Raw genomic sequence first — 23,585 nt, 5'->3', positions numbered from 1 at the left:
GTTAGATCTGGCACAGATCTATGTGGCACATGGGCTTCTCTAGAAATGATGATCATTTCAGTGTATGCAAATGTTGAGTCATTATGTTGTACACCTGAAACTAACATGTCAATTATACCTCAATAAAAACAAACTAAAAGCAAAGCACAGCCAGAATTAAGAACATACACATTGTGTTCAGCTTTCAAATTTGATCAAAAGTTTATTACAAAATGACAAACTGAATTTTGAGAAAGAGAAATAAATAAATAAATAAAACTATCTCTTCAAATCTGAGGTGTGTACACATTTTTCAACCACAACAAATCTCTAACAAAAAAAAAACGAATTCTTTAGAACTTGAGCACCTTTGTGAAAGATGCAAAACAGTGTATCTGGTAGACTACCATCTATATAAAAAGAGAGAAAAATAACTGGATAGATAAATAGCTGTACCTGTTGTATAAATTAGTTAGAACATACACTAAGCTGAAAACACTGACTGCTCCAGGAGGGATGTGGACGAATAGGAAGGAGGAAGACTTCTCACTGTTCACTCCTTTGTACTTTTTGATTTCTGAACCAGGGGAATATATTACCTACTAAAAACACAGATTTAAATATTAAAAAACAAAACAAGATCTCCCTTGGCTGTCCAGAGCACACAGGCGAGCTGAGCAGCTCTAAATGAAGGTTTCTTCCTGGCCATGCTTAGCAGTGCTGTGTGACACCTTTGTAGGTGTTCACTATGTTTGCTGCAGCTACCGATGCCTTCCAAGTCTGGGTCACCCTGATGGAGGGTGAGGAGGGCACAGAATCCTAAAGCTGAAAGCGACTCAGGAGACGTCTGGCTCCACCACTGCTGGCAACTGGCTGCTCACTTTGCTGCTGGACATGCTGGTCCTCACACCAGCATGTGGAAGGACATCAGAGGCTGAGTGCTCAGCCAGAAGGGCGCCCTCAAGGTAGGGCAGTAGATCACGGTGGGCCACAAGGCTAGTTCCAGGCCAGGGCAAGATATGCTGATATACTCATGAGATCAGCACAAGGAAATGAGAGGCCTTTTGCAGTCAGAAAGACCTGTGTTTTAGTCTTATGTATGCCACTTATTGACTGTGTGGCCTCAGCTGCATGTCATAACCTCGCCAAGTCTTTTGCCATGAGGATTAAATGATGTAACACATGAAAAGCTTTTATCAATGTCTGACCCCAGTTATTGCTCCATAAAGCCTACTTTCTAAATTTCCGGTTTTAAATTACACAGCTAGGGCTTCCCTGGTGGCGCAGTGGTTGACAGTCTGCCTGCTGATGCAGGGGACATGGGTTCGTGCCCCGGTCCGGGAAGACCCCACATGCTGCGGAGCGGCTGGGCCCGTGAGCCATGGCCGCTGAGCCTGCACGTCCGGAGCCTGTGCTCTGCAGCGGGAGAGGCCACAACAGTGAGAGGCCCGCGTACCGCAAAAAAAAAAAAAAGAATGTAAATTACACAGCTTTACCTGATCTATTTACTTCCACACCTAAAAACCTGGATGGTTCCCTACTCTCTCTTAAATTAAATCTCTAGTACTTGCTAAGGGCCTCACATGCCCCCTTAAGTTGGCACCAGGCTCCATCTCTCCAATCTTCTCCCACCCTTGTATCAGGTACCTTACCTTCCAGCTCAAGAGACACACTATTCACTATCCCAAGACAGGATCTCTGCTTCCTATCCCCAAGTCTTTCCTCATTCCCTAACAACCCAGTAAATAAAAAGATATCTCAATTTAAAAATGGGCAAAGGATCTAATACACATGCAGCAAATGGCCAAAAATCACATGAAAAGGTGCTTAACATCATTAGCCACCACAGAAAAGCAAATCAAAACCACAGTGAGATACCACTTCACACTCACTAGGGTGGCTTGAATCAAAAAGACAGATAACAAGTGTTTGCGAGGATGTGGAGAAATTTGAACCTTCACACACCACTGGTGAAAATCTAAAACAGTGCAGCCTGCTTGAAATAGTCTGGCACCAGAAATAAACCCACACACCTATGGTCAATTAATCTATGACAAAGGAGGCAAGAATATACAATAAGTTGTGTATACAATATACAATAAGTTGTGCTGGGAAAACTGGACAGCTACGTGTAAAAGAATGAAATTAGAACATTCTTTAACACCATACACAAAAATAAACTCAAAATGGATTGAAGTCCTAAATGTAAGACTGGACACTGTAAAACTCCTAGAGGAAAACATAGGCAGAACACTTTTTGACATAAATCGCAGCAATATCATTTTGGAACCGTCTCCTAGAGTAATGGAAATAAAAACAAAAATGGGGCTTCCCTGGTGGCGCGGTGGAGAGGGAGAGGCCACAACAGTGAGAGGCCCGCGTACCGCAAAAAAAAAGAAAAAAAAATCTACAAATGGGAAATAATTAAACTTAAAAGCTTTTGAACAGCAAAGGAAACTAAACAAAATGAAAAGACAACGTACAGAATGGGAGAAAATATTTGCAAACGATGCAACTGACAAGGGATTAATTTCCAAAACATACAAACAGCTCATACAACTCAATATCAAAAAAACAAACAACCCAATCAAAAAATGGGCAGAAGATCCAAATAAACATTTCTCCAAAGAAGTCATACAGATGGCCAACAGGCACATGAAAAAATGCTCAACGTTGCTAATTATTAGAGAAATGAAAATCAAAACTACAATAAGGTATCACCTCACACTGGTCAGAATAGCCATCATCAAAAAGTCTACAAAAAATAAATGCTAGAGAAGGTGTGGAGAAAAAGGAACCCTCCTACACAGCTGGTGGGAATGTAAATTGGTACAACCACTATGGACAACAGTATGGGGGTTTCTTAAAAAACTAAAAACAGAGTTACCATATGATCCAGGGATCCCACTCCTGGGCATATATCCAGAGAAAACTATAATTCAAAAGGATACATAAACCCCAACGTCTACTGCAGCACTATTTACAATAGCCAGGACATGGAAGCAACCTAAATGTCCACTGACAGATGAATGGATAAAGAAGATATGGCTTATATATATATAATGGAATATTAGTCATAAAAAGAGGATGAAATAATGCCATTTGCAGCAACATGGATAGACTTAGAGATTATCATACTAGGTGAAGTAAGTCAGACAGAGAAAGACAAATATCACATGATATCACCTATACGTGGAATCTAAAAAAAAAGATACAAATGAACTTATTTACAAAACAGAAGTAGACTCACAGACATAGAAAACAAACTTATGGTTACCAAAGGGGAAAGGGGAGAGGGAGGGATAAATTAGGAGTTTGAGATTAACATATACACACTACGATATATAAAATAGATAACTAATAAGGACCTACTGTATAGCACAGGGAACTATACTCAATATTTTGTAATAACCTGTAAGGGAAAAGAATCTGAAAAAGAATAGATATATATATATTTATGTATAACTGAATCACTTTGCTGTACACCTGAAACTAACAACAGTGTAAATCAACTATATTTCAATAAAAGAAAAAAAAGAAATAGCCTGGCTGTTCCTCAAAATGTTAAACATGGCAATCGGAATTGCTATGAATTGACCCAGCAAGTCTGCTCCTAGGTATATGTATATGCCCCAGAGAAATGAAAGTATAAGTCTACACAAAACTTACAGAGGAATGTTCATAGCAGCATTACTCATAATAACAAAAAGGTGGAAACAATCCAAATATCCATCAAATGATGAATAAATAAAACACAGTATATCCATGCAATGGAATATTATTTGACCACTAAAAGGAATGAAGTACTGCTGCATGTTACAACATGGATGAACCTGGAAAACATTATTCTAAAGTAAAAGAAACCATGGGACTTCCATGGCAGTCCAGTGGTTAAGACTCTGCGCTTCCACTGCAGGGGGTGCAGGTTAGATCCCTGATCAGGGAACTAAGATCCCACATGCCACATGGCGTGGCCAGAAAAATAAAGTAAAACAAACCAGTCACAAAAGTCCACATATCACATTTCATTTCTATGAAGTGTCCAGAATAGGTAAATCTATAGAGACAGAAAGTAGGTTAGCAATTTCAAGGGCAGAGGAGAATGGGGAATAAGGGCTTATGGTGTGGGGTTTCTTTTTGAGGTATGAAAATGTTTTAAAATTGATTGTAGTGATGGTTATACAACTCTGTGAATATACTAAAAACCAGTGAACTGCACCCTTAAAAAAAAAAAAAAAAAGTAAGAGAAGAAAGTAGCTATCCAAGCTATAAGGTCTGGTCTTGATCAGTATTTGGCTTTAAAAAAAGTTTTTTTTCTTTTTGGCCGCGCCGCTCAGCTTGCGGGATCTCAGTTCCCCAACCAGGGACTGAACCCAGGCCACGGCAGTGAAAGTGCCGAATCCTAACCACCAGACCACCAGGGAACTCCCAGTAATTTTTAAAATTTAAATTGTATTTATTAATTTTATTAAATTTTAATCTTCTTGAAGAGATGGGAACATATGTATATGTATAACTGATTCACTTTGTTATAAAGCAGAAACTAACATACCACTGTAAAGCAATTATACTCCATTAAAGATGTTAAAAATTTTTTTTAATCTTCTTTATTCTGATATGGCTTTCCTATGTTTATGGTGTTAAAGTGCTCTTTCTTTCATCAAATGACATTAATAGATTGTACTTGATTATTTTTAACACCTATATTAGGCAAAATACAAAAGCTAGCATTCCTACATCAGTGCCCTTGGTCTTTAATTTTTTTTTTATTTTGATTGTGTTCATCAGAGCAAAAGCCTGGAAACCACAGGTCTAGATAACTCACATGCCACTTTACTAATCAGCCCAATACATTCCGGGATATGGATGATGGGTTAAAAAAATGAAATAATTCTAAACCCATAAACTTTTATCTAAATGCAAAGAATGAGTACCTAAAACTTAGAGCAGCACACCTACTGACTCAGAAGATACAGAAGAGATTTAAGTACAAAAACAGCCCTGGAAAAAGTTTTGTTTTTTTTTTTTTTTTGCGGTACGCAGGCCCCTCACTGCCGTGGCCTCTCCCATTGCGGAGCACAGGCTCCGGACGCGCAGGCTCAGCGGCCATGGCTCACGGGCCCAGCCACTCCACGGCATGCGGGATCCCCCCGGACCGGGACACGAACCCGCGTCCCCCGCATTGGCAGGCGGACCCCCAACCACTGCGCCACCAGGGAAGCCCAAGATTTTTTTTTTTTTTTAATCTCTGGTTCTGACTCCTTTTTTCTACAGCATTAACCAGTGTGGCCTCATGCACTTGAGGAACATGGTCCAGCAGAGCCCATCTTTACCATCTCATTCCACACTCTCGGCTGCACACAACCGACAGGTACGGGCACACACACTGCACCCGTCAGGGTCACACTACATCCACAGCATCCCTTCTGCAGTCTCGTCTGTAAAATCTTCCATACAGACCTGGTAATAAGCTTTCTTGATCTCCTTCTGGCTGGCACTTCGGGGCACTCCTAATATCTGGTAATAATCCTCTTTGGCCAAAGGGGCACTCGTGTGGAAGGAGGCAGTACAAAGAAAAGGGTAACTTTTTACTCCTAAAAAAGAAAAAAGGAAAGAAAATCACTCTGGGAATGTACTCAACAAAAGGAAATTGTGAGCAAACAACCAGCCAGGCTATACCTGTGAAGGAGCAAAGAGGTCACAGCTTTAGGGCCTCTTCTCCTCCAAGCCCCCTGGGGACCAAACTCACTGCACTTCAAAAACAGCTAAAGCCACTGTAAACAGAGTCTACAAAAAACAGAGTGCTGGGTGGGGCTGATTCTGCTGGATTACACTAGGGCTGTAGCCTCATTATACCTCTAAAGGAACCACCCCCAGATGGGGGCTGCACCTGGGGATGACTGAAAAGGAACAAAGCTCTCCTGTTACACAGCTGGCCGAGCACCCACCATATGCCAAGTGTTCACATAGGCCTTGTCTCACTTAAAGCTTAACAACTCCCAGGTTCTTTCCCTCCACCATGCAACCTTGGATATCTGCTTATGGGGTGGTTTTCAGAGTGTGGTCCCTGGACCAGCAGCATCATCAGCTTGCTGGAAATGTAAATTCTCAGGCCCCACCCAAACCTGAATCCAAAACTCTGGAGGTGGGGTCCAGCAAGCTGTGTCTAACAAGCCCTCCAGCTGATGATTCTGTGGCACACTCAATTTGAGAAACACTGTGCTAAATAAATGGTTCTTGGTCTTTAGAGTCACAGATCTCTTTGAAAGCATCGACCCCTCCCCTAAAAACAATACATATATATAGACACACAAGGTTAAACGGCCCTGTGCCAGAACCTCTGTTTACCCCAGAGCAGACAACCCAAAAGGGATCAAAGCACATGGTAGCCCCGCCTCCATGCCCTGCCCTCCTTTCAGGCCTCCTGCATCAGAAGCTGGGAGGAAAGGCTGACAGACACATCTACTCAACTGTCCTCTGTATGGAGCAGCGAGCCAACTGGACTGTCACCAAGTGAAGGGGGGAGAGCTGCTCTACAACCTGCCTCCTAACCCCCAACCTATCCTGTGACAACTGAAGATGGGGAGGGCAGGGCTGGGAGCAGAAGGGGCCAAGTTATTGCAAAAGAGAGGGCAGGGCCACAAAAGAAAATGAGGATCATGAGGCAGCTCCAGGTTTTTAAGTCAAAGGTTCCCCTGCCAAGGAGAAGCTTCTAGATTCACCACTCATTCATTCAGCAAACATACCTGCCAGGCACTGGGCTCCTCGCAGGGGACACAGCACGATCTTAATACTGTACTAGGCAATGAGGATACAAGTCTAAGCCAGTGCCCTCGAGGAGCTTACCGCCCAGCAGGGGTGTGTGGGAGGCAGTGTGTGAAGTGATATTAGCACACAGGGACACAGAGTGAGAATACACAAAAGGGTCACCTAGCCAGAGTCTCTCAGCCTCCACACTGTTGACAACGGGATCAGGTTCCTCGTGGGAGGGGGAGGTGGGGGGGCTGTTATGGGCTGAATTGGGTCCTCCCTCCCAAATTCACATGTTGAAGTCCTAACCCCCAGCACTGCAGAACATGACTGTATTTGGAGATGGGGGTCTTTAAAGACAACCCTACCGAAACATTGATCTTGGAATTTTATAGCTTCCCAAACTGTGAAAAAATAATTTTCTATTTTTTTAAGCCACTTAGTCTGTGGTACTTAGTTATGGCAGCCCTATGTTATCTATTTATAGCCTAACATACCTATGTATTTATTGTAGGATGTGTTAGCAGCATCCCTGGCCAACTAGTTATCAGTAGCACCCCCCAACCCCAAACTGGTAACTAAAACTGCAGATGTTGCCAGATGTCTCCTGGAGGGTAAAATCATCCCCAGGTGAGAACCAGTAAACCCAATCTCAGAAATTCAGAGGTCTTCTAAGGCACCTGCTGTTAAGCTGCAGAAATTAGCCTAGCTAAGGAGGGCTGGAATCCATCCAGATTTATGCCTGTAGTCCTGGCACTGTTTGCAATAGCATCCCCTTTTGCTTTCAAAAGTGCTCCATTCAGCAACTACATCATATGATCACCTTTGGTTTAGAGAGAGAAAGTCCTTGTGTAACTGCAGGTACTATGATATAACTAGAGATTCGAGTGTGTGTGTGTGTGTGTGTGTGTGTGTGTGTGTGTGTGTGTTTGGTGGTGGTGGTGGTGGTAGAGGGGTGGTTACAGATGTTGATGAGGATGATAATTAATAGGGCCTAGGAATAAACAGAAGGGCCTCTGAGTATGCTAAGGAGTCTGGATTTTATCCTGAGGGCAATAGGGAGTCACTGCAAGCATTAAACCGAGAACTGATCAGATTTGCATGAGAAAGAGCTCTCAAACAACAACAACAAGGATTGGGAGACAACTTAAAATTCATGTATACACAAAAGACAACCCAGGGTGTGGAGCATATCCAGGAAGGGGGCAAGAAAAAGGAAAATCAGGAGAATAAGTAGGAATGGTCAGAACGAATGATAAAATCAGAAGCAGAAAGTAAATCCGTATTTTCAGTATCCTCCATACTTGTTTTCTGTTGCTGCACCCTAGATTTCCTGGAATATGAAAAGTAGACAGTGTAGGAGAGGCAGAGACCACTGCCATCTTTACCTGGTCAGATTTGAGAAAAACAGCAGAGCTAGTTTCTCAGTGCTCCCATACTCAACCCCCGCTTCACTCCAGGACTGAGGGGTTACCTTGACTTATCCTGCCTGTTTCCCCCACCCCTTCCAATCCAGAAGGCAGAGGCTGGTAGTGGCAAAGGTTCTGGAAGCTGCAGCTTCTACATCATGAGAAGAGAACTCAGGCTTGGGTTAGAACGGGAGACAGTAATGTGCACAACTGCACATAAAGACAAGTACATTTAACTAGCACAAGTTTGATGACTTGACATTATCCCAAAGGCATCAATGATTGGCAAGAGTTCACTTAATAGACACATTTTCCCCCGAGATAGACCAATAAATGTCTTGCCCATTTTAGAACAACCCAGAACAGGATTAGCTTCCAAGTCATTCCAAGAATGGCCAACCTTCCACTCTGGGAGAAGATGTGAAATAACTACCTTCCATTCTGGGAGAAAAAGTCAGATTTAAAGTGTTGTTTTTAGGGACCTCCCTGGTGGCGCAGTGGTTAAGAATCCACCTGCCAATGCAGGGGACACGGGTTCAACCCCTGGTCCAGAAAGATCCCACATGCCGCAGAGCAACTAAGCCCGTGCACCACAACTACTGAGCCTGCACTCTATAGCCCACGAGCCACAACTACTGAGCCCGCATGACACAACTACTGAAGCCCATGAGCCTAGAGCCCGTGCTCCACAACAAGAGAAGCCACTGCAATGAGAAGCCTGCGCACCATAACGAAGAGTAATCGCCGCTTGCTGCAACTAGAGAAAGCCTGCGCACAGCAACGAAGACCCAATGCAGCCAAATATAAATAAATAAATAAATTTTTTAAATAAAGTGTTGTTTTTACATCATCTAACTGTAATGCTGGATTTAAGATGAGATCACACACCAACGTTTGGGAGCTGAGATGATGACCTTAGATGTGGTAACAGTGCACCTTGAAGGATGCCACCTCTCACAGGTGTTCAACACCTGTTACAAAACATGCCCATTGTGGGCGCTGGGCTCACTTGGGGAAAAGGACAGCTGACTGCAGTTCCTTAGTAATCACCCCATGCCAGGCTCAGTACTTTGTGCTTGTCTGTCTCTCACACATACACATACACAATTATCAAAAAATGTTCCCAAACCTGGACAAATGTGATATGAACTAATTTAGCTTAATAGGTATCTAAGGAATTAGTAATTGAGCACAAAGATGTAGTCAAATTCTATTCACAACAACCCTGACATTAGGAAACGTTGGCAAAACCTAAAAACGACCACTTTTGCTCATACTGAGAAATACAGCATGACATCAATCCAAATTATCCTGAGGAAACCTGGGCAGACTACTGCTCCATCCATCCATGAGGAAATATAGGTGGCAGGAACAGAATTTAAAAATGTGACCATTCTGGGGCTTCCCTGGTGGCTCAGTGGTTGAGAGTCCGCCTGCCGACGCAGGGGACATGGGTTCGTGCCCCGGTCCAGGAAGATCCCACATGCCGCGGAGCAGCTGGGCCCGTGAGCCATGGCCGCTGAGCCTGCGCATCCGGAGCCTGTGCTCTGCAACGGGAGAGGCCACAACAGTGAGAAGCCCGCCTATCGCAAAAAAAAAAAAAAAAAAAAAATGGGACCATTCTGACCAAAACCACATCCAATCTCTTTGTTCTCTGCTGTATCCCCTGTACCTAGAACAGTACCTAGCATATGACAAGTCCTCAATAAATACCTGTAAATAAAAAAATTTTCAATTAAGGAATGAGAGGCACAAAAGGATTAAATAATCCACCCAGGTCGCACACACATTACTGGAGTAGTGTTCACTGTACAAGGTAATAACAATTACTGATACTTTAATTACTGGCTTTTATGTAAGCATTAAAAATTGGATCTCAATAGGAAATTATCTTGTGTAAATTACCTTGCCAGGATCCTCTAATTAATCATCTTTGTAAGTTTATAGTTTAAATATCATTTGCACAAATTCTAGGGAACACAAACATCTAGCACAATCCAGGCACATCGTTGGTTGTTCACTGTTTCCTCCTTCCTTCCTTATCTCACTATAAGGGAAGTCACCCAACACACAGCATAAGAAACCATCATAGCTAAACACTTAAAAGGATTAATATATACTAATTCAACATCACCTCCAGCAATTAAGAAAGCAGCAGGTTTTGAAACAAGGCTCAACTACTTTCTAGCTTTGCGACGTTCTTCAAGTTAACATCTAAGCCTCAATTTTTTAATCTATAAAACAGAATTAATAGCAGTGTTTATTACATGGAAATGATCCATGCCTGGTGCATAGTAAGTGCTCAATATATATTAGTTTGCATCACTGACCAACATAAGAACTTCTTTAATTTATTTTTGAATTTTTTTTATACAGCAGGCTCTTATTAGTTATCTACTTTATACATATTAGTGTATATATGTCAATCAAAAGGGACTTCTAAAAAACAGTATGTCCTTCAATTTACACCATGTGGTGGAGAGCGTAAGCTATGGAAGAACAGCTCTGGATTTGGGACAACTCTCCTTATTTAACTTTATGACCTTGGGCGGGTCAACTGCTCTGCTAGAACCTCAGTTCCCCACTCTTTAAAATGGGGATGATGGGGCTTCCCTGGTGGCGCAGTGGTTGAGAGTCCGCCTGCCGATGCAGGGGACACGGGTTCGTGCCCCGGTCCGGGAAGATCCCACATGCCGCGGAGCGGCTGGGTCCGTGAGCCATGGCCGCTGAGCCTGCGCGTCCGGAGCCTGTGCTCCGCAACGGGAGAGGCCACAACAGTGAGAGGCCCGCCTACCGCAAAACAAAAACAAAATAAAATGGGGATGATGAGCCCCACCTTGCAGGGTTGTTGTTACCATCAAGTAAGAAGAAGCACAAAGTGCCCAGCTAGCCCATGAGCAGGTACTCACCGAATGGCAGTTACCTCTTCCCTTCCATTACAGGCTAGAAGGTAGAGGGAAGGGAAAGGAATTGGGCAGGAGAGCAGCGGCAGGCCGGAAACAGGCCTCCAGAAATGTTTACAGAGAGGTGAAGGTTCACGGCTGCGGGGCGTTTCATCCCCGCCGCCGGAGGCTCCACGCAGCTCTCCCTCGTTTACCACCTCTGAGTAGCCATTTGGGTCTCTCTGCCTCCTGCTGGCCCATCTCCCCCAATTGATTCTGCATGTAGATCAGAAGACACGCTCCACCCCGCTACCGCCGTAGTCGGAGCGAAGCGAGTCACTCCTTTCCAGGCCTTGGAGCCCCTCACTCAGGCGCTGGAGCCTGCACTCACCTGTGAGGCTGACACCCGGTCTCAATGTCAGCAGCGCCCCGGGACCGCGAGCTCCCAGGGAAGGCGCAAAGGCTGGGACGCTCAGACTGCGGCCCAGCGACGCCCCCACCACGCCCCCCATGGGCGGCCGAGCCCCCCTCCCCGCTGCAGCCGGCAGCCGCGGAGTCCCCACGGCCACCAGCAACCAGCGTGTAGAGCACCGCGCCGCCATCTTGGCCCGGGGACACTGCGCCTGCGCCACCCGGCTCAAGGCGGCCTCACGCGGATTACGCACGCGCGCAGAGCCGGCACTTCTGGGGGCGGGGCCCGCTGCGTTCACTCGCGGGGGGAGTGAGGGAGACATACGCACACACCCGGGCGCACGCGTGCGCGTCCGCACCCAATGCGCTTTCTTCGTAGCAGACGCCGAAATGATGTTTGCTCTAAAAACTGCTAATAGGTAACTTACCTTGAAGAGCCTAGTCATTCTGTGTTGGACGATCAATACTGTACCTTATCTGTATAAGGGCGTGGTTGAGTGCAGCCTAATGTAACTGGTCTGAGGGGCCCGGCAAGGGGCGGGACTACAAACCCCGGCGTGCAATGCGGCTGTCAGTAGCGCAGATCTCAGCATGCAGCGCGCGGCTTCCTTCCTCCTGACCCTGAGTCTTAGGTCTCCTTGCTTGAGGCTTACTCACCCGGCGTCGGCGCAAGCGGCTGCGGTCTCTGCCCTACTCCCAGATCCAGGCCTCAAGCTCACTCTCCCTCTGGATGATTCCCCACGAAAAGAACTTTGATCGCTCAGCTCTCTCCTAAGCGTATTTGTCTTTTCCAAACCTGTAGTGAACTTGGCGGTCGCTGAATGTGAGCCGAGCTACCCGAAAACGAATTTAATAAACGTTTTGGGCACCTATTAGGTGTCCCGCGGGTTCTAGAATGTTGAGGATGCAATGATGAATGACATAACATCCCTACTTTGGAGGAGCTCACGATGAGTCGAGAGACAGGCTCCTTGGCAACTAAGATAATGTGATCAGTGCTATTGTAGGTATAAACAGTGTTACAGGCACACAGGTGAGGAGTTTCTCAAATAGGTCGGGGGCATTGGGGTGTCAGGGAAGGCATCTGAGAGGCAACATTCGAGTTGGACTTTGGTGAAAAGTGTGTCAGGTAGCGGTGGAGGGGAAGAGTATTCTAAGCAGCAAGAACTTCAAAAGCAGATGTGAAAGTGCTTGCCCTGTACGCTCTAAACTTGGGGTGTGTGACTGGAGATGAGGCTGGAAAGATAAACCTGGCCTGGTAAGTCCTGTAGAGGGGTTTCTGCTTTCACATTCCCACCGCCACCACCCCTAACAATAGAAAGGTAACCTGAGGGCTCATGGATGAATTTAAGATGGTCTGTGCTCCTTGCCCCTTCCCCCATTATACATGAAATTTTTGTGTATGTGGATATAAATCTGGGGAAATACCCATAGCTTTCATCAATCAAATTCTCCACAGGCTCTGAAATTGAAAGAAGGTTAAAAACCACTGGTCCAGTGAAGAAGAGTTATGAGGCTGTTGTAAACTGCAAGAAATAGTTGAGAGTTTGCGCTAGGAAATGTAGAGGACTGAGGTGAGCAAGGGACGTTCTAGAGAAACAGGAAAAGGCTGTCCATGGGATGGGAAGTGGGGAAAAGAGTTTGTTTAATATTTAAATGTCTCCAGCATAGTGCTTAAGCTTATGGGCTGTGGAGTCAGACTGCCTGGGACTGAATCCCAGCTCTGCTGTGTGTCCTTGGACAACTTACTTTACCTCTCTGTGCCTCAGTTTCCTTTCTCTTGTTTTTTTGGCTGCGCCACGCGGCACACAAAATCTTAGTTTCCTGACCAGGTATCGAACCTGTGCCCGCTGCAGTGGAAATGTGGAGTCTTAACCATTGGACCAGACCGCCAGGGAAGTCCCTCAGTTCCCTTTCTCTAAAATGGGGCATAATAGTAATTACCTCAAAGGATCATCTGAGGACAGAGTGAGATAATCCATGTAAAGCCTTCATACTGTACTTGGCACATAATAAGTGCTCAATATATGTCAGTCCTATGTGCCAGGCTCTATGCTAAGCACTGGAACACCAAGGAGAACGCAGACAGTTACTTGCCCAAAGGGATCCCAAAACCTAAGGGGAGGGGGGAGGGTGCTGGATGAGAAGTACAGCTTTCAGGAATAAAAGCTGAGAACAAGAGCCAAAGGGATTTTCATTTACCACCTCAGAGTGAGTTAGGAACTAGAGGAGGGCTCACTAATATGAAAACTTTGTCAGCTTTGTAACTTCCTCACTTTTTTGTATTTTAGTACCAGCCCCTCCCCCCATCTACTTCCCCACAGTGATTAACAGTGAAGATGTGTGTTCTTGTTTTTGGGGATAGCAGGAAGGCTGATTGTTGGGGAGGCCATAGGGAATGGAGTGGGTGAGGGTGACTACTAAAGGAGGGGAAAAAGGCCCAGGAGAGAACACGGAAGCCTCTGGCAAGACTCCCTGGTGAGAGCAGCCTAGGGCTATGCCTGCTTTCTCTCACTGCTAGTCACCATAGAAAAACAAGAGATGATACAGTTACTAAACGAGTAGATTACAAAGCTTGGGAAATCTCCACAGCAGTGGTCCTTGGTCTGTGCTTCCTGAATCATCTTGAGTCGATGGTTGTTTGGAGACAACGAATATGCTTTTTTTATGTTCTCCAAACAATAGTCATGCCAAGCTAAAAATCCCAGGAAAGAAGCAGTTTTGGGGGAAAAAGATAATGAGTTATTATTACTTGGACTGAACACCCCTGAGATATCGATGGGACAAATTTCAGGCAATTGGTGGCTATGGAGAGATCGGAAAACTTTGGCTGTGCTAAGAACAGTCTCCAGCTCACAAAGAACTTTCTCATGTTTTCTATCTTGATACAATCACAACCCTGTGGGTTAGTAGGGCAGAGGCTGTTCCCATTTTTACAAATGGACCTCTCACCCTCACCACAAAATAACACCAAAATAAGCTCTGAAAAGTGAAAAGACTTGTCCAAGTTCACATAGCTGGTGAGTGGGTGAACTAAGATCTTTTAACAGCAAAACTAGAGCCCTTCTCTTTAAACCATGAGCCTTGGTAAATTGTGATCAGTAGATCCCAGTCATATAACCCTGGATAGTTTACAAAGCACTTCCTCATGCAGAATTTCATTTGCTTTTTACAACAAAAGGAGAGGGGCAGGGCAAGTATTTATTACCACCCTCACCTACAGATGATTTCACCATCACCCAAGGACTTCAGCTGTGACCGAACACAAATGCATCCATCCCAGGCTGTGGCTAAAAACTGGGATGAGCACACAGACGACACCTACCCACACTTTCAGGCAAAATATGTCCTGGGTCTCCTTCCCCGCTTCCTCCCCCCCCCCCGCCCCACCCCTTCTCTGGTCTAAAGCCAAAAACTTCAGCTTTAAGGAGAAACAAATGTTTTGCAAAAGGCAGACAAGTTTCGCAAGCATCTTCCTGTCTGCACTTCTCATTTTACTATTCTACTGCTCCCTTTCTGGCTCTCCTGAGGTGGGGAGATCTGGGAGCACTAGCAGGGAATTTAAGTGTGGTCCTCCAGCGTGCTGGGCTGAAGGCAAAGGGAGACTAGAAGGTCTACCCTGTGATTTCCAGTGGACATTGGGCTTCTGAGGTACTATGGGACTGCCCAAGTCCACGGCTACATGATGGGACCGCTGCTCCTTCTCCATATGAGTGAGGAGCCCTTCCCAGGAAGGCAGAAGGGCCTAAGCTTTCAGAGGCAATACAAGCAAGGTCACAATTTCTCTAGTTGTGGCATTTCCTTTCCTCCCCAAGAGAGTATGGGACAATTCCGAGGGAGTGTGGAATGTGGGACCCAGATGTTCCCAGGCATGACCTCTGCAGTGGGTGCAGTTTCCTGCAGTAGAAGATGAACTATATCCTTGCCTGGCTCACCTGGGTATTCCTAACAGGACTTTCAGGCTAATGATTTCCTAAAAGGCCCTTTAAAAAAAACACAAGTTGTTTCAGCTCCCAGCTAAATACTCTTCTGCCCAAGCTAGGCTTAAACTTAAGCAATGTTTCACAAACCTGAGAAATGAAAGGAACTCCTAAAGAAAAAAAAAGAACCACAGATGCTGAGAATAAAGTTGTGGATCTCCTGGTGATCAGTAGACTCCAAAGTGAAGTCTTTGGAGTCTTCACAAACATCACCTTAGTAAATGACAGTCTTTTCTATGGAAATGTCCTTTAGTTGTGAATTATCACCACAAAAATTAAATTTTGTGTTTCTGTTAAAATATTTTGGGGACTTCCCTGGCAGTCCAGTGGTTAAGACCCCGTGCTTCCATTGCAGGGGGCACAGGTTAGATCCCTGGTTGGGAGAACTAAGATCCTGCATACCACGCGGCATGGCCAAAAAATATATATATAAATAGTTTGCAAGTTATTGTAAAAAAAAAAGCAGAACAAATCACTAGATGTAGTAAAACTTCAGAGCCCCAAGACTACATGGGTACACCTCCATAAACAACAAAATAATAATACAAGGTGCACTGTCATGTTTTTCTCCATTTTTGAAATGTATTTTGTTGCTTAATTGTTCATTTCCTGTGCTGAAATAATTACATGTGCCTTTGTGTATTTTAATAAACAACCATTTCAGGGGCAGATAACTAGATCTAAATAATTTGTCATTGGCACTGAAGCTGGCCTCATGCCTCCCTCTCTTGCAAAAATTCTAATTTATGGAAACAACTGACTTTACAGAAGATTGAGGGAACACCATGTCAGAAAATTACTCTCTTTGGAATCACAGCTGAAAATAAAGATGCATCCTACGGCTCTTTAATGCTTTTGTGTGGTCTTTTTTGCTTTCTTCTTGCTCGTCCCTTTTCTTTCTGCTGATGTCTCTTCCTTTGGTTACACGAAGTGTTTTGAGTTTTCTAGAATGAGGACCTCACTATAACGGACTCCCAAATTCTTGTTCATTATTAATTACTCTTGGAAATAGGACCTGTGAAATTGAAATCATCCTGCCAGTCACCAAGCTAACCAGACATCCGCCCTATTGAAATCTAATCCACATTTTGATAGGCTGCCTTTTAAGGTAGAGGGGTGTCTTCCTGTGTCCTTATAGACAGACAGTGAAATGGGGTTTCTAGGAGTGCAAAGAGACAAAGCTGTCAATTCATAGGCCTGAGGGGCTGGAAGGAATCTTGGAGGCTGTCAGTTCAACTTTGCAATCCATGAAGTAATTTATTCTGCTCAAGTCTGCAGCAGCCTTAGAGCTCTGAACTCTACTAAAATTATTCTCCAGTGATCACTCAGCCAGAATGGACCTGGGAACACGTGAGATGGTCATTCTCTGGGCCTTGATGATGTCCCTCTGGCCCTTCCGTCTCCCCTGCTGTGGAGCTCAGGTTCATCACTATGGCAATGGAAAAGTTGACATTCTTCTACTCTGATTCCACCAGCCCCCAGTTTGTGGCAATAGTCACATGACCCAGCACAGACAGGGGCATGGCCTCTTTCTCTCCTGGGAGAGAAGGTCAGGGGATCACAAACCCAGGTGCCAGGACCAGACAGGTAAAGCACAAGAGTGGAGTGGCTGTGCATAAGACCACAGGGACTGGGACTTCCCTGGTGGCATAGTGGTTAAGAATCCACCTGCCAATGCGGGGGACACAGGTTTGAGCCCTGGTTCAGGAAGATCCCACATGCCGTGGAACAACTAAGCCTGTGTGCCACAACTACTGAGCCTGTGCTCTAGGGCCCGCGAGCCACAACTACTGAAGCCCGGGCGCCTAGAGCCTGTGCTCCGCAGCTAGAGAAGCCACGACAGTGAGAACCCCACACACCCCAATCGAGAGTAGCCCCAGCTTGCTGCAACTAGAGAAAACCCGTGGGCAGCAACGAAGATCCAGCGCAGCCAAAAGTAATCAACTAAAGATCCCACACGCCAAATGGAGATCTTGCATGCGGCAATGAAGATCCCATGTGCCTCAACTAAGACCCTACGCAGCCAAATAAATAAATAAATAAATAAATAAATATTTTTTAAAAGTGGCAGTTGCTGTCAGCTCCAGCGCATTTTAGCCACGTAGGGATGTGGACCTAGTGTTGCCAGATCTTTCAGTTTTTCAAGAGATCTGAAATCCAAACTTTCTTGAAGCTTCCCAATTTTTAAAACACCATGTGAACCACTAAAACATATCTGTAGACCAGATTTAGCCCATGGCATATCCATTTGTTACCTCTGGGGGTTAAAGGCTTTCTCGCTTTCTGACTGTGCCCATTTAGGCCCATCTGACATAATGGTACATTTAAAAACACACAAGTAATTCAGGGATAACAATGAAGTGACATCAGGCAAATCTGGGAGGTTTACAATGAACTTTTGCAGTGGGTGTATAGTTGATTTATATTTTTTTTATTGTGGGAAAATGCACATAATAAAATTTAACATCTTAACTATTTTAAGGGCACAGTTCAGTGGTATTAAATATATGTATAATTTTGTGCAACCATCACCACCATCCATCTCCAAACTCTTTTCATCCTGTAAGACTGAAACTCTATACCCATTAAACTCCCCACTTCCTCCTCCCCCAGCCCCTGGCAACCACCATTCTACTTTCCATCTCTATGATTTTGAGTACTACAAGTACCACATAAATGGAATCGTACAGTATTTATCTTTTTGTTCTCAAGTTTCATCTATGCCTAATGAAAACTGCATCTTGCAGATTTTCTTTCCTTTTTTTTTTTGGCGGCGCCATGAGGCTTGTGGAATTTTAGTTCCCCAACCAGGGATCGAACCCCGGCCCTCAGCAGGGAAAGTGAAGAGTCCCAGCCACTGGACTGCCACAGAATTCCCAATTGTCTTTTTTTTTAATTTATCTTATTTATTTATTTTTGGCTGCATTGGGTCTTCATTGCTGCACACGGGCTTTCTCTAGTTGCGGCAAGTGGGGGTTACTCTTTGTTGCGGTGCATGGGCTTCTCATTGCGGTGGCTTCTCTTGTTGCAGAGCACAGGCTCTAGGTGCGAGGGCTTCAGTAGTTGTGGCACTTGGGCTCAGTAGTTGTGGCTTACGGGCTCTAGAGTGCAGGCTCAGTAGTTGTGGTGCACGGGCTTAGTTGTTTCAAGGCATGTGGGATCTTCCCAGACCAGGGCTCAAACCTGTGTCCCCTGCATTGGCAGGAGGATTCTTAACCACTGTGCCACCAGGGAAGCCCCCCAATTGTCTTTCTTTTTAAAAGCTAATTACTTTAAACAATATTCCAATGAATGTATATACCACATTTTGATTATCCACTTATCCATCAATGTACATTTGGATTCTTCCATGTTTTAGCTATTGTGAATAATGCCGCTATGAACGTAGGCGTGCAAATATTTCTTTGTGACTCTGTTTTCAATTCTTTTGGGTATGTACCCAAAAGTGAAATTCTTGGATCATGTGGCAGTTTTATTTTAATTTTTTAAGGAACTGTCATAAAGTTTTTCACAGTGTCTACACCATTTTACATTCCCACCAAGCACATACAAGGGTTCCAATTACTCTAAATCCTCTTCAAGGTTTCTTACTTTCTGTTTTTCTGGGTTTTGTTTCTCGTTTTGTTTTGTTTTTGATGGTAGCTATCCTACTGGGTGTGAAGTGTTAACTTATTGTAGTCTTGATTTGCATTTCTCTGATGAGTAGTGATGTTGAGCATCTTTTCATGTACTAATTGGCCACGTGTATATCTTCTTTGGAGCAATATCTATCATGTCCTTTGCTCATTTTTAGGTAGGTTAGGGCTTCCCAGGTGGTGCAGTGGTTGAGAGTCCGCCTGCCGATGCGGGGGATGCGAGTTCGTGTCCCGGTCTGGGAAGATGCCGCGGAGCGGCTGGGCCCGTGAGCCATGGCTGCTGAACCTGCGCATCCGGAGCCTGTGCTCTGCAACGGGAGAGGCCACAGCAGTGAGAGGCCCGCGTACCGGAAAAAAATAAATAAAATTAGGTAGGTTTTTTCTTTAAAACTTTTTAAAAATATTAATTTATTTTCCTTATTTTTTTGGCTGTGTCAGGTGTTAGTTGCAGCACACGGGATCTTCGTCGAGATTATGGCGCGTGGTCTCTGCTGTGTTCAGGCTTCTCTCTAGTTGTGGTATGCGGGGTTTTCTCCTCTAGTTATAGTGGGATGGCTCCAGGGCACGTGGGCCCTGCAGTTTGCCGCACGCGAGCTCTCTTGTTGAGGCGCGTGAGCTCAATAGTTGTGGCACGCAGGCTTAGTTGCCCCGCGGCATGTGGGATCTTAGTTCCCCAGTCAGGGATCAAACCCTTGTCCCCTGAATTGGAAGGCAGATTCTTTACCACCGGACCACCAGGGAAGTCCCTAGGTAGGTTTTTTGTTGTCGTTAAGTTTTAGGAGTTCTTTATATATTCTGGATATTAATCCCTTATCAGATCTATGATTTGCAGATATTTTCTCCCACCCTGTGGGTTGCCTTTCACTCTGCTGACAGTATCTCTCTCTTTTTTTAAAAAATAACTTTATTTATTTATTTTTGGCTGCGTTGGGTCTTCATTGCTGCGCGCGGGCTTTCTCTAGTTGCGGTGAGCAGAAGATACTCTTCATTGCGGTGCGCGGGCTTCTCATTGCGATGGCTTCTCTTGTTGTAGAGCACAGGACAGGCTCTAGGCGTGCGGACTTCAGTAGTTGTGGCTCACGGGCTCTAGAGCACAGGCTCAGTAGTTGTGGAGCACGGGCTTAGTTGCTCCGCGGCATGTGGGATCTTCCCGGACCAGGGCTCAAACCCGTGTCCCTTGCATTGGCAGGCGGATTCTTAACCACTGCACCACCAGGGAAGCCCCTGACAGTGTCTTTTGATGCACAAATTTAAAAAATTCTTATGAAGTCCAATCTGTCTATTTTTTCTTTTTTGCCTCTACCTTTGGTGTCATATCCAAAAATTCATTGCCAAATCCAGTGTTGTGAAGCTTTTTCTTTTTTCTTACGAATGAGGCAATTTATTAACCCAGCATCATTTGTTCTAACGCTTCTTGTTGGCAGCTGCCACCTGTCCAGCGATTCCGTCCAGATCTCTCTGTCCGTGAGGTGTTAGTTTGAAGCCCCCATCTTGGTCCTTTTCCACCATTTTCAGCCCATCCAGGGCTTGGAGGACCCGACGGGCCACGCTCTTGGAGCCTCTGCTGAAGTGGCTGGGCATGACACCATGTCTCTGACACCCCTCATAGATCTTGGTCATGGAACCAACCCCAGCACCGCCCTGGAGGTACAGGTGCCATGCTGTGGAAGCAGCTTGTGTGTAGAACCAGTTCTCATCGTAGGGAGAGAGCTCTCTATGCTTGGCCAGCTTGACAGTGTCCACCCATTCAGGGACTTTTAGCTTCCCGGACTTTTTTTTTTGCAGTACGCGGGCCTCTCACTGCTGTGGCCTCTCCCGCTGCAGAGCACAGGCTCCGGACGCGCAGGCTCAGCGGCCATGGCTCACGGGCCCAGCCGCTCCGCGGCATGTGGGATCTTCCCGGACCAGGGCACGAACCCGTGTCCCCTGCATCGGCAGGTGGACTCTCAACCACTGTGCCACCAGGGAAGCCCTTCCTGGACTTTTTGAGGAAGGCTGCCAGAGCTCTAACGAACTCCTGCTGGTCCACGTCTTTTACAGTCACTCCAGGCATCGTGCAGCCTCCAAGCTGCCAGCCAGGGGAAAGGTTGTTGTGAAGCTTTTTCCCCATGTTTTCTTCTAAGAATTTTATAGTTTTAGGTCTACAGTTGATTTATATTTGAACCACAATACATAATGTCTGAATGTCCCTGTACTGGAAAGTTATGTCAAATACAGTTGATGCAAATAGGGGTTACTGCATACTGTAGAATTAACCAAACAACCAACAGTAAGTAAAGGATGGTAATAAACTTTTAGTAGGACTTCCCTGGTGGTCCAGTGGGTAAGACTCTGTGCTCCCAACGGAGGGGGCCTGGGTTCGATCCTTGGTCAGGGAATTAGATCCCGCACAAATGCTGCAACTAAGAAGTCCACGCACTGCAACTAAAGATTCCTCGTGCCGCAACTAAGACCCATTGCAACCCAAATAAATAAATATTTTTTAAAAACCCTAACTTTTAGTGACTGTAATTCTAAAAACAATATCTGGTATGGAGGTCCCTCCGAAAATTTAAAATAGAACTACCATATGCTCCAACAATCCCACTTCTGGGTATATATCCAAAAGTATTGAAAGCAGAGTCCAGAAGAGATATTTGCACAGCCATGTTCTTAGAAGCATTACTCACAATAGCCAAGAGGTGGGTGAACCCAAGTAACCATTGATGGACAAATGAATAAACAAAATGTGGTAAATACATGCAACAGAATATTATCCAGTCTTAAGAAGGATGGAAATTCTGCCACATGCTACAGCAGGGATGAGCCTTGAGGACATTACTGAAATAAGCCAGTCACAAAAGGACAAATGGTGCATGATTCCACTTATATTTGGTATCTAAAGTAGTCAAAATCATAGAAACAGGAAGCAGAATGATGATTACTATGGGTTGGGGAGAAGGGGAAATGGGGAGCTGTTGCTTAATGGCTATAGTTCCAGCTTTGCTTGAAAAAGTTCTGGATAGCTGTTGCACAACACTGTGAATGTCTTTAACACTCCTGAACTGTACAGGTAAAAATGTTAGATTTTATATGTTTTTTTGCCACAATTAAAAAAAAGAAAAGCATGAGCGACACCTGCAGTAACTGAGCACCACATGAACTCAAGACTGTACTGATGGTGCCTTTTCCAAAGCTGCTGGAATTCCAGAGTCTGAAGAGTATGTGCCATGGGAAAGCTGAACTCCAGTGGCTGCCAGACTGCTTGGAATTCCAAATCCCAGGCCTCAGTCAACCCTACTGCCAGTCTATCTTTAGTTTATTGAGATCAAAGGCGCTCTTAACTCAGTAAGGGCCCCTGAGTGGTCACATTTTACCTGTGAGAACTGAAAAACAGAACTTGCATTTTGGAGTCCATTCGTGCCCATCGCCAGACTAAGCTTTCAGAGTTACCCTCTGGACAGCCTGCCTAAGTTGAGGCAGTTGTCTGCAGCAGGCTGCGGAAGGCGAATTTTCACAGCAGCGGGACGTTGCGACCAATCATTCGCATTCCTCAGATCAAAGTCCCGTTTCCAGACACGCCTGAGCAGGTGTTATGTCTGTTCTCAAGCAGAAAGCATATTCTGGATTCACGGAGTCAATTTTCAAAGCGAAGAGAAAGGCTTGTGGAATGCATCGCCCCAGGTTTGTCCAGGGACCAACCAAGCAGCGCCGGTTGGGCAAATTTGCTGTTTAAGAGATTCTCCATGGCCCTTATCTACTGCCCTTTCAGCTTATCTGTGATTGATTTCCTTCGAGGAGTTTTGCCCCACCGCGCCCAAGGCCTGACTCGCCCTTGTAAGGGGACGCTGAAGTCTCCATCCCCGCTCCTACCGAGCCCACATGACCTAAGCAGGGTGGGTGGGATGCGGAGCCTATAGAGTAGGTCCCACGGACAGGGATTTGCATCAGACCTGGGCTCCCCTCCGCTGCCACTATCTGTGTGACCCGTGCCAGCGGGCCCCTCTTTTCCTGAGAGTGTTCCCAGTCTCCTAAGTGGAGCTAGTTCACTTCTGCTTTCCCTCCTCCCGGGGAAGGACGTGCCCCGCACACTGGAAAGCCTCCCGAGGTAAATCCCTGGCCACAAAATCACAGCTGTTGCTCCTCGTCCCGCACGCCCGGCGGGACAGCGGGCGGACAACGCGCCGCACGTGACCTCCGGACACGCGCGGCCGGGCCTTCGGCATCGGGGCGTGGCCTCCAGGGGAGGCCGAGCGGCGATTGGCCGGGGGGCGGGGCCCTCGGCGTGCGCGCGGAGGGAGAGGGGCTGGGGGAGTGGCTCGGTGGGCCGGAGCGGGCTGCAATTGGCCTGAGACGCGTAGGGGCGTGGCCTCGAGCGGCGGGCCGTGGGTGGGGCGGGAGGAGGCGGGAGTCGCGGCTGCTCGCGGTGCACCTGAGAGCCGACGCTGGGGTCCTCGAAGCTGCGCCCGCCGCGGTCCCCGCCGCCATGAACCGCTTCAAGGTGTCTAAGTTCCGGCATACGGAAGCTCGGCCGCCCCGCCGCGAGGTGAGCCCGGCTGC

General features: G+C 45.9%; 3 protein-coding genes across 4 annotated transcripts in view; 1 reads left to right on the top strand and 2 right to left on the bottom strand.

The window, feature by feature from the left end:
* The window catches only part of DNAJA3 (DnaJ heat shock protein family (Hsp40) member A3), a 30,903-nt gene extending 19,261 nt beyond the window's left edge, over nucleotides 1-11,642 (bottom strand). The window contains exons 1-2 of one of the 2 annotated variants that reach the window (XM_029222056.1): nucleotides 11,412-11,642; nucleotides 5,440-5,573 (exon numbers count right to left, since the gene is read on the bottom strand). In XM_029222056.1, coding sequence (XP_029077889.1) covers nucleotides 5,440-5,573; nucleotides 11,412-11,622 — 345 coding nt within the window. In that variant the 5' untranslated portion in view covers nucleotides 11,623-11,642. The remainder of the gene's footprint in view (nucleotides 1-5,439; nucleotides 5,574-11,411) is intronic. The other variant, XM_029222057.1, reaches the window with a different exon arrangement.
* Nucleotides 11,643-20,450: 8,808 nt separating this feature from the next.
* LOC114893676 (40S ribosomal protein S19-like) lies at nucleotides 20,451-21,156 on the bottom strand. The gene is made up of 3 exons (XM_029219349.1): nucleotides 21,029-21,156; nucleotide 20,991; nucleotides 20,451-20,816 (listed from the first exon to the last, which is right to left on the bottom strand). The coding sequence occupies exons 1-3, from the start codon at nucleotides 21,154-21,156 to the stop codon at nucleotides 20,451-20,453; spliced, it is 495 nt and encodes a 164-aa protein (XP_029075182.1).
* Nucleotides 21,157-23,438: 2,282 nt separating this feature from the next.
* Nucleotides 23,439-23,585, top strand: part of LOC114893648 (coronin-7) — a 57,894-nt gene continuing 57,747 nt past the window's right edge. The window contains exon 1 of the mRNA XM_029219294.1: nucleotides 23,439-23,571. Coding sequence (XP_029075127.1) covers nucleotides 23,512-23,571 — 60 coding nt within the window. The 5' untranslated portion in view covers nucleotides 23,439-23,511. The remainder of the gene's footprint in view (nucleotides 23,572-23,585) is intronic.

Source organism: Monodon monoceros, unplaced genomic scaffold (assembly GCF_005190385.1).
Source record: "Monodon monoceros isolate NGI ecotype Baffin Bay Population unplaced genomic scaffold, NGI_Narwhal_1 Super_Scaffold_13, whole genome shotgun sequence".
NCBI classification, from domain to species: domain Eukaryota; kingdom Metazoa; phylum Chordata; class Mammalia; order Artiodactyla; family Monodontidae; genus Monodon; species Monodon monoceros.
Note: the sequence above shows the minus strand (reverse complement) of the source record. Positions and strands in the feature narration are given on the sequence as shown.